General features: G+C 36.9%; 4 protein-coding genes across 4 annotated transcripts in view; 3 read left to right on the top strand and 1 right to left on the bottom strand.

The window, feature by feature from the left end:
* Positions 1-4,558, top strand: part of LOC111451819 (50S ribosomal protein L4, chloroplastic-like) — a 16,636-nt gene extending 12,078 nt beyond the window's left edge. Inside the window, exon 2 of the mRNA XM_023092387.1 lies at positions 4,487-4,558. Coding sequence (XP_022948155.1) covers positions 4,487-4,524 — 38 coding nt within the window. The 3' untranslated portion in view covers positions 4,525-4,558. The remainder of the gene's footprint in view (positions 1-4,486) is intronic.
* Positions 1,798-4,291, top strand: LOC111451816 (protein NRT1/ PTR FAMILY 8.1-like). Its single transcript, XM_023092382.1, has 5 exons — positions 1,798-2,009; positions 2,118-2,242; positions 2,349-2,566; positions 2,759-3,309; positions 3,386-4,291. Exons 2-5 carry the CDS (start codon positions 2,134-2,136, stop codon positions 4,218-4,220), a joined length of 1,713 nt encoding a protein of 570 aa, XP_022948150.1. The 5' UTR covers positions 1,798-2,009; positions 2,118-2,133; the 3' UTR covers positions 4,221-4,291.
* Positions 4,364-6,383, bottom strand: LOC111451814 (UPF0503 protein At3g09070, chloroplastic-like). Its single transcript, XM_023092381.1, has one exon. The coding sequence runs from the start codon at positions 6,236-6,238 to the stop codon at positions 4,508-4,510; it is 1,731 nt and encodes a 576-aa protein (XP_022948149.1). The 5' UTR covers positions 6,239-6,383; the 3' UTR covers positions 4,364-4,507.
* Positions 6,384-7,647: 1,264 nt separating this feature from the next.
* Positions 7,648-8,774, top strand: LOC111451820 (acyl-coenzyme A thioesterase 13-like). Its single transcript, XM_023092388.1, has 3 exons — positions 7,648-7,949; positions 8,291-8,431; positions 8,531-8,774. Exons 1-3 carry the CDS (start codon positions 7,761-7,763, stop codon positions 8,669-8,671), a joined length of 471 nt encoding a protein of 156 aa, XP_022948156.1. The 5' UTR covers positions 7,648-7,760; the 3' UTR covers positions 8,672-8,774.
* Positions 8,775-9,636: the final 862 nt, after the last annotated feature.

Genomic DNA, 9,636 nt, shown 5'->3' with positions numbered 1-9,636 from the left:
TTTTTTTTTTTTTTTTTTTTTTTTTTTTTTTTTTTTTTTTTTTTTGTGGGGGTAGTGATGTGGTTGGCATGTGTCTGTTGGGTGTATGAAAGGGGTAAATTGGGGAAAAGGGTATTTAGTTGGAAATGTTGTTGGCATTTAAAAAGGTTATTAAATAAATAAATATAGGAGTCTTTTTTTAATGCAAATTATTAAATATTATATTATTTAAAAAATAAAGAAAAATAGGGTGTGGGCCCTTTCTATTTAAGGAAAGATTCCCCTTTCCGGTTTCCTTTTTCTCAAAGTTTTAAAAGGGTCAGACAAAATGTTATTTCAGATTTCAATGGCTTCCCGGGAAGCGTGTGATGGACTCCTCCCACGTGTGCCCAACTCCACCTTGGCGATTTAATCATTATTTTCTTTTTAATTCCATTAAATTACATAATTAATTCTTTTGGTCTTTCATTTTTTAAATATCCATATAAATAAAAATTATTTAAGTATATCAATTTTCTTTTAAATAAATTGTAAGCTATATTACTTTATATTCACGCTATGGATATTTTATTTTAAATATTTGGTATGCAAATTTTAAATTATTTTATTTAAATTAAAGTTGGGATAAAAATTAAATTATTTTCGTATTTTTAAATCAAATTGAAAATTTTCATATATTATTGTGATTGGATAAGATCAAATCAGCACGAGACTTTGTATATGCAAATAATTATTTTTAATTTTTGACATCGTAATTTGCCATATGATTATTGTGATCATTCAATAAGAAAAGTTTTAATTTTTTCAAATGAACGATCTGGTAAATTCAACTTTCTGTTTACTCGTGGGATTCGAGCGGTCTGGATGGAGGAGACGGAGTATGAACAAAAAAAAAAAAAAAAAAAAAAAATTATAGGCTATTTCATCCAATATGTGCAATATTGGGCCAGATAATGGAAAGCCNAAAAAAAAAAAAAAAAAAAAAAACATAATTATAGGCTATTTCATCCAATATGTGCAATATTGGGCCAGATAATGGAAAGCCCATAATAAAAGAATCATTGTTGGGCTCAAATGGGACTCGTTTAACCAAAAATACATTAACCAAAAATACCTTTAAATTTGGGTTTAAAAATAAGTTTTATTAATACCTTTATAATTTTTTAAAAATTTCAAACACCATTCATTAAAAAATATTAAAAAATATTCTTTGTCGTTAGTAGCACGTTTAAAAAAAATACTATTTATCGCTAGTAGCATGTTTAAAAAATACTCATGAACTTTTCAAAAGTAATATTGAAAAGTAAAAGGAAAGGTGATGACAGTTTTGAAATAAAATAATATATATTTATGTGAAAGAAACTAAAAGAACTATATTTTTGTGTAATTATTGAAGAAGAATTTGTGGCTAAGTGGTAAACGATTGCGACTTGTATCTTGTTTTATTTATTCATCCATAATGACACATAAACGATATCAATCATGGCTTGAATTATATAGAAGGGAAATTCCAAAACATATCACAGTTGAATGATTTTTTAATAATTTATCCATTATTTTAGGTAATTATTTAGAATTATTTGTAAAGTTTTAGGAATAAAATTGCGAATTTCCAAATCCTAGGAATAAATAGTAATTTAATTTAGTCAAAATGAAAATTATGTTGAAGCTCTGGTTTAAGATGTCCTAATGGCTAGCGATGAACTCCTTGAACCGTTCGTCAGTCCCTCGGTTTCGAATCTTCCACAGCGTTTTTTTAGCCATCGCCGCCAATTCAAGATATAAACAAATGCCTAATTGCCGAAACCGAGTTCTTGATCAAAAGCTCAGTAATGGAGTCCCCAGTGATGCGGTTCATAGGTCCCACCACTTCTCCTTGTTTCTCATTCCAAGTTTGAACGCCTCGACTCTCTAAGACTAAGGTCACTACTCATTATCTTCCACTTATTGCTTTTCAAAATTCCATACAAATCTCTGCAAATTGCTTTTCCTGTCCCGTCGGTTCGTTCTGGATGCGATTCTCCATTTAGGTATCTTCATTTTCCCCCAAATCTGTTAGGTAAGGAAATGAATCTTCGAAACGACGAGCTATTTTCTCGTTTCTGAAATTTCGTTTGATCTCTGTCTGATTCTTGGAGATTCTGAAACCTAACCATGGAGGAAGAGGATAGTATTTACACGCAAGATGGAACGGTGGACTACCGTGGAGATCCTGCGATTAGAAGCCAAACAGGAACCTGGAAGGCCTGTCCCTATATTTTGGGTAGTTTTTCTGTTCTGGAAAAGTTAGGTCGATGAGTTTTCATATGGAATTGAACTGATGATTTCTATGGCTTCTGAAATTTACTTGTTGATTCTTGAATGAATAGGCAATGAATTTTGTGAGAGATTGGCTTACTATGGAATGAGCACGAACTTAGTGCTCTACTTTAAGAAACATTTGAATCAGCACAGTGCTACCGCTGTTAAGAATGTGGCTAATTGGAGTGGAACCTGCTACATTACTCCCTTGATTGGAGCTTTTCTGGCTGATGCCTACTTGGGAAGATATCGAACTATTGCTACCTTCTCCATCATCTATGTTCTTGTGAGTTTTCTCTCGGAAACTTGTAGAAGATAGAGATCTATTGATACGATAGAGATCTATTGATACTAATTTGATCGTGTAGCTCAACTAAGTTAAAACATATACTCTAAACTAAGAAGTGAATTTGAATCTGACTCCGGAATTGGTGTTTGAGAGTTTAAGCTTCAATGGGAAATTGTGATATATTTGCAGGGGATGACACTTTTGACATTGTCAGCTTCAGTTCATGGTTTGAAGCCCACATGTGTTGCTAAAGATGATTGTCAAGCGACGACTGCACAAAGTGCGGTGTGTTTTGTGGCTTTGTACTTGATTGCATTGGGAACTGGTGGGATTAAGCCTTGTGTTTCGTCTTACGGAGCTGATCAATTTGATGATGCTAATGAAACTGAGAAGAAGCATAAGAGCTCTTTCTTTAATTGGTTCTATCTTTCAATCAATGTTGGTGCTCTTATAGCAAGTTCTGTGCTTGTTTGGGTGCAAGATAATGTGAGTTGGGCTTGGGGGTTTGGTATTCCAGCCATAGCTATGGCGATTGCGGTGGCAAGTTTCTTTTCGGGGACTCGGTTGTTTCGGAACCAGAAACCTGGAGGAAGTCCTTTTACACGGATATCTCAGGTCATGGTGGCATCGTTTAGAAAATATAAGGTGAAAGTACCTGAAAGCAAGGCTTTGTACGAGACTGCTGATTCTGAGTCTTCTATCGTAGGAAGCCGCAAACTCGACCACACCGATGATTTCAGGTTCGATTTTAAAACTGAAAACCCTGCCTTGAAGCACTTCTTAAGAGCTACTCATACCCATTTTGTTTGAATTCAGGTTCTTTGACAAGGCAGCAGTGGAGATCGAATCAGATCAGATGTTAAAGGGCTCAGTAAATCCGTGGAGGCTTTGCACTGTCACTCAAGTGGAGGAGCTAAAGGCCATCATAAGGTTGCTTCCAGTTTGGGCAACTGGGATTTTATTTGCTGCTGTATATAGTCAGATGGGCAATTTATTTGTGTTGCAAGGTGATAAAATGGATGCTCATATTGGCCCCAACTTTGAGATCCCAGCAGCATCCCTCTCCATTTTCGACACTTTGAGCGTGATCTTTTGGGTCCCGATTTATGATCGAATCATAGTTCCAGTGGCTCGAAAATACACAGGTCATCCAAACAGTATAACTCAACTGCAGAGAATGGGCATTGGCCTATTTATTTCAATTCTAGCTATGCTATCTGCAGCAATCTTAGAGCTTGTGAGACTTCGAGAAGTGAGAAAGAACGACTATTATCTACTCGAAAAGATGCCAATGTCCATCTTCTGGCAAGTTCCTCAGTATTTTCTTATTGGTTGTGCTGAAGTATTTACCTTAATAGGCCAATTGGAGTTCTTTTACGAGCAAGCTCCCGACGCCATGAGAAGTCTCTGCTCCGCTCTCTCGCTTACTACCATTGCACTTGGAAACTACCTAAGCTCTCTACTCGTGACTATCGTCACCAAAGTCAGCACTAAAGATGGGAGGCTTGGATGGATACCAGACAACTTGAACTACGGTCATATACAATATTTCTTCTTTCTCTTGGTGATCTTGAGTATCAAAAATTTGATTGCTTTCCTTTTCATAGCCAAGTGGTACAAGTATAAGAGACCCATTGGAACAGTTCGCTGATTCATGTAGAAAGAATAATGTAAAACATCCTCCTCTTTATTCTGTATTTAGTTGTTTGCCCTACTCATATTGAAACAAGAGTCAAAAGTTCATACCTGGATAAGTTCTAAAAATTGATTGGAGCGACCTAAACAACTAGGCAATTAAGAACTGAAATTGATTTCAATTTTCAAGCTTTATCCAGCTCGTAATAAGAACATAAGTTTTATCTGAGGAACGAGAACAACCAATTTATAGAATGTTTACAGTACAAGCTTTAATGGAAGAAGAAGAAGTGGTGCACCTTTTTACGTGGGATGTTTGACATTGAAAGGAGAGCTTCTTGGCCTGCTCTTTCCTGGTTTGCCTCTGTTGTAGCTTCTCAATGGTGTCAAATAGAACCTTAATAAGCCATTATCAAAGTTATTTGGGGAATACCTGGCACTCCGATTCCTCTGCAATGTAAAATCGTCTCTTCGCCTCAAACCGTACAGTTTCGAATCGTTGCCACCGCCATTAAACCCAGCTAGCTTGCTGGGATCTCTACAGCTAACGCTGTAGCTACGAATGAGCTTCTGGCTAACAGAACCGTTTGCTTCCCCATTAGCAACACGCCTTAGCTTCTCCCATGACTCGGCGGCAAAAGGCCGATCAACCACATTTCCACCAACACAGCTTTCTTCATCATCAGACTTGCTGCTCTCACCACTTCGCTTCTGCAACATACCCAAAACACTCAACACTTTACGCCATCTATGCACCTTTTTGAACGTCTTTCGATCAATCCCAGCCGCATCAGGAACAGAATCTTTTGAAGTAATATTGGTGCCACTCAAATCGCCATCTCTGGTTGCTTTTGAGTGGGAGTCCTTCAAATCTTTCTCTGTAATTAGCACCTTTGCACCATAGAACAACTCTGTAGTTGCAGGAGATACCTTTGCGTTTGATATTAATTTCAAGTCATCGAAATCCGCTGAGGCCCCTTTTTTGTGTGAACTTGAACGATCGAAACTCTTCCTCCGCCTTACAGTAGACAATGAATCCATATAGTAATCTTTAGTCTGAGCCGATCCACCAGGGATCTTTTCGCCTACATTCATCGGAGATCCTTCTGCTTCATCAGAAGGATCGTCTTTCTCAAATCCAATCCCAGGTAATTTGGTCTCCTCCAAAACTGAAACCATCGGCGTAGGTCTTGGATGAGTTCTTCCAATCAGATACCCATCCCAAGAAGCCCTTGGCTCATCGAACGAATACCGTGAGTCATCCAGCGACATTCTACCTGCATCGACAGAGAATCTTGGATCTGTATCACAAGACCTTCTTCCCAATCCGTATTCTCCAACCTCGGAACGAGTCTCCCTAACTTCAAGCACTCTCGGCTTGATAGCCTCTGTCTTCGCCGCACCTACATCGGTATCATTACCGAGATTCTTCATTTTCTGCTTTTTCCTCCATTTTCCGAGTTTCTTGCTGAAGACTGAAGCCGCTTCCCAGACACTCCCTGCAATTTCTCTTAAATCGCGACCAGCATTCTTCTTCCTCCGAAATTCAAGATCTATAAACTCCTTCATCGTCTTGAACTCAGCATCCTCTCCAGAAAAATCGTCGATTATATCCAGAGCCGGTCCAATTACCCCCTCAGAAGCCCTAAATTGCCTCTCCTTCGCCACAACCTCACGCAATTCAAAACCTAAATTCTCAGACTCGATCTCCACCTCCCGATTCGTACATCTCGGCTTATCTTCCCGACAGAAAAGGTCCGACAACGAATTACCAGAGCGAGCATCGCACGACTTCCGATGCTGCACCTCCGGTCGTCCGATGCCGGCCTCACGCTTCGCCGCAGAAAAAGATTTACTCCGCCGGAGCTCAGACGTAGAATGCTGGTTCAAAACAGGCGATTCCTGCCGCGTATCGGAATCAATCCCAGCAAGGCGTTCTCGGAGGCAGGAGGCACAGAATCCAGTCACCGGCTCACTAGGATGCCGGCGACAACTAGAAAGCCGATGAGAAACAGCTTTGTTCTGCAGATTCATAGCTGAAGATACAAAATACTCTCATGGCGCATAGCCATCAAGATCGAAAAAACGAAGAGAAGCCGAAGCCGAAGAAGAAGAAGTAGTTAGAAACAAAAAGGAGAGAGTGAAGAAACGGAAAAACAAAAGTAAGCTCCGAAGAAACCCTCACTAAACCCTCTCTCAATTGCTTAATTAATAATAATTTCTTTTACCACTAAAATCCCATAGCCTTCTCTTCCCCACCCTCTAGGTCTGTAATCCCTACGCGCGTGCCTCTCACTCGCTTCTATTACATCCATACCTTTATTTATTTTATTAAAATAATATCCGTTCAACGCATATTATTGTATCCCCATTATTATCGTCTTATTTCCGCGGTACATTTATGTAATAAATACATTAATTATCTTCATTTTTAGTAGATAAAATTAAATATAAAGTACGAGACGTTGAACGCTTTAACTTTAAAATAGTTTCATTCCCGAGCAATGTTCTCATTTTTCAAACGTGTGCCACTGAAACGTTCAAAAAAAGATTTTTTTTTTCTCATTTTAGTCTCTTAATATGTCCGTTACTGTCAAACTAAGCTTATATAACATGATTCAGTGGATAAAATACTAATTATCATACCATTGTTAAATTCGAAAATTAAATTTAGTGAAATTGAGGGTAGAAATTAAAACTTTATAGATTTTATTTTTACCCTAATTAAATTATTTCAATTAATAACAAAAATGGGGTAACGAGAAATAGAAATAGAATTGAAATCAGAGCGGTTTATTCTCATTGATATTGATGTTTTTTAAATTAATATTAAAATACAAGTAAAATATAAATTAATTAAATATTAAAAATAAATTAAAATATACGATAAATCAAATGAAAATATTAAGATATAATATATAAGATATATTCTATAAATAATATATTTCAATAGATATTAAAATCGGGGTGATTTGTAAATAGAGAGAACACTAGGGTTAATTGAAAGGATCTTAGAGGGGTGTGTACGTGTGGACCTACAACCGTCTTGTTTTTTGGGGTTCGGTGGGTAGGCAAGAATGATAATGGCGATTTGGAACTTGGCTATCCGGTCATCGGGTTGTTCAACAACTTGAGAGCCACAACAAAAAAACTTGAAGGAGTTGGATTGGGAATTGACAATTAACCCACCTCGCTTGGTTTTTTATGTCAATTATTGTTTATGCCATTTTTGTTTGCTCTCTATATCTTTAATTATTTTTTTATTGCAATTATTTTTTTCGATTTTATTTTTAAAATTTTTAAATATATATATATATAAATTGATTATTCACATGCTTTTCATGGGATTCCTCGAATCTTTCTGCGTCGGACGTCCAAACAAGAAACTGTCCATCCCGAAAATAAGGATCCACCGTCCATTCGGAGGCGCGTGCGATATCAATTGTTTTAATTGGTGGAGCACCAAACCCTCATGCTCCTGCGTCGCACTGGATAATTCAATGAATCTGACCTATTCTGATAGCCAAGATCGAAGACGAGAGGTGAAAAGGAAACCATGGAGAAGGCGAAGCAGCTTTTGGAATTGACTCCGGAGGAATCGGACGCCGTCGAGAAACTCGACGGCCGGCCGAATATTGCCGGAGATTCTTGCTTCTACACGTTCTTCTCTTTCAGAGGCATCCGAGTCAATCGCGTCGAACCAGGACTCATCGTTTGTACTCTCAAGGTCCCCCCGCGCCTCACAGTAAGAACACTCAACTCTCTTTTAGACTGTTAGATCCTTCGCTATTTATTTGCCCTAATTTTGGAGGTATTTCTGAATTCTGATGAAAACGCTGCGAAATCGATTGACGATCTGTTATTCTGCGAGCGAATCACTCGATGAAGAAAGAGGAGAGGCTGATTTTTCAAATTAAGCACTCAAATCACTCGATCTAAATCGAAACCGAAATCAAATTACTCGATGGAAAATTTTCTCGGAACGCTTGAATTCGTATCGTATTGTTCAATCGAGTTCGAAATCTGTGGGGAGTGCTTTTATTTTCCTTAATTGCAACGCCTCTTGTCATCGATTTGTCGTTTCAGGATCGATCGGGGAAGCTGGCTTCAGGTGCGATCGCAAACCTAGTCGATGAAATTGGCAGCGCCGTAATCTACGATGAGCCCCCACCGACGCTGGTTTCTGTGGACATTTCGATCGCATACTTCTCGACCGCCGATGTCGATGTACGTATTATCCTCTCTTCTGCTACTCAGATTCACTTCACGAGCCCTAAAACAAACAAGCAAGAACAATGAAATCTAAATTGTTTGTGAAAATTGCAGGATGAATTGGAAATAACGTCGAGGCTGTTAGGGCAGAAAGAGCGTTACAATGGAGCCAGTGTGATTATTAAGAACAAAACGACTGGAGAAATTGTTGCAGAAGGAAGGCACTCGTTCTTCAGAATACGATCGAAAATGTGAGTGAAGGTAGAGAAATTCATTTGAACACTGATTTTCTGATCCACCATTCTTGGCAGACATATAATCATATTCAAAATTTATATTGAGCATAGCTCGTTCATCACTACCAGTGCTAAATAACAATGTAACATAATAATTTTCTTAACATTGCTCAAATTTTGGCTTAATCTTAACGAATGAAAGTTAATTAAATTATCATTTGGTCAACTATCTTTCAAGTTTTGTTCATTCGAATTGGAATTGGTAGATTACCAAACTTTCAATTTTGCTTAGAGTAATATAATAAATTAAAAAAAAAAGTTAGAATAGGTATAAGATTTTTTAGATATAAAATTGAAAAAATTAATGATTTATGCCACACTCAAGAAAATGACTAATACAAATTTGAAAAATTGTAGATTTATTGTTTGTTTGTTTTTTTTTTTTTTTTTTAATTTAACCAACAAATTGAATTCATATTTATCATTTATTGAATTAAACTCATGATTATTATTATTTTACGATAAAATTAATAAAATTTAATTTTAATCTCTCCTAAAAAGGGAAGTATTTTAAAATATATATTTTATTTTTATTTTTAAATGATTTGTCCAGTCTGAAAATATATTAAATTTTAATAATATCCTTAAATTTTAATAACTACCTTAATTTTCTCCTTGTTGCCTTTTTGCTTACATTCTCATTTGACACCAATTTCAATTTATCAAATCTTGCTTTTAAAACTCTTTTTCGAAATCTCTCTACTCCGTTTTCTAAAACTTTCTCCTTAAACCGAGGTTAGAGGCTCAAGCATTCCTTAAATTGAGGCCAGGGGCTCGAGCATTCCTTAAACCGAGGCCAGGGGCTCGAGCATATGTCGTTTGGCCGTAAGCGATTGCTTACATTCTCATTTGACACCAATTTCAATTTCTCAAATCTTACTTTTAAAACTTTCTTTCAAAATCTCTTTACACCGTTTTCTAAAA

Source organism: Cucurbita moschata, unplaced genomic scaffold (assembly GCF_002738365.1).
Source record: "Cucurbita moschata cultivar Rifu unplaced genomic scaffold, Cmos_1.0 Cmo_Scf00013, whole genome shotgun sequence".
In the NCBI taxonomy this organism is placed as follows: domain Eukaryota; kingdom Viridiplantae; phylum Streptophyta; class Magnoliopsida; order Cucurbitales; family Cucurbitaceae; genus Cucurbita; species Cucurbita moschata.
This window is presented reverse-complemented; position numbering and strand designations above follow the sequence as displayed.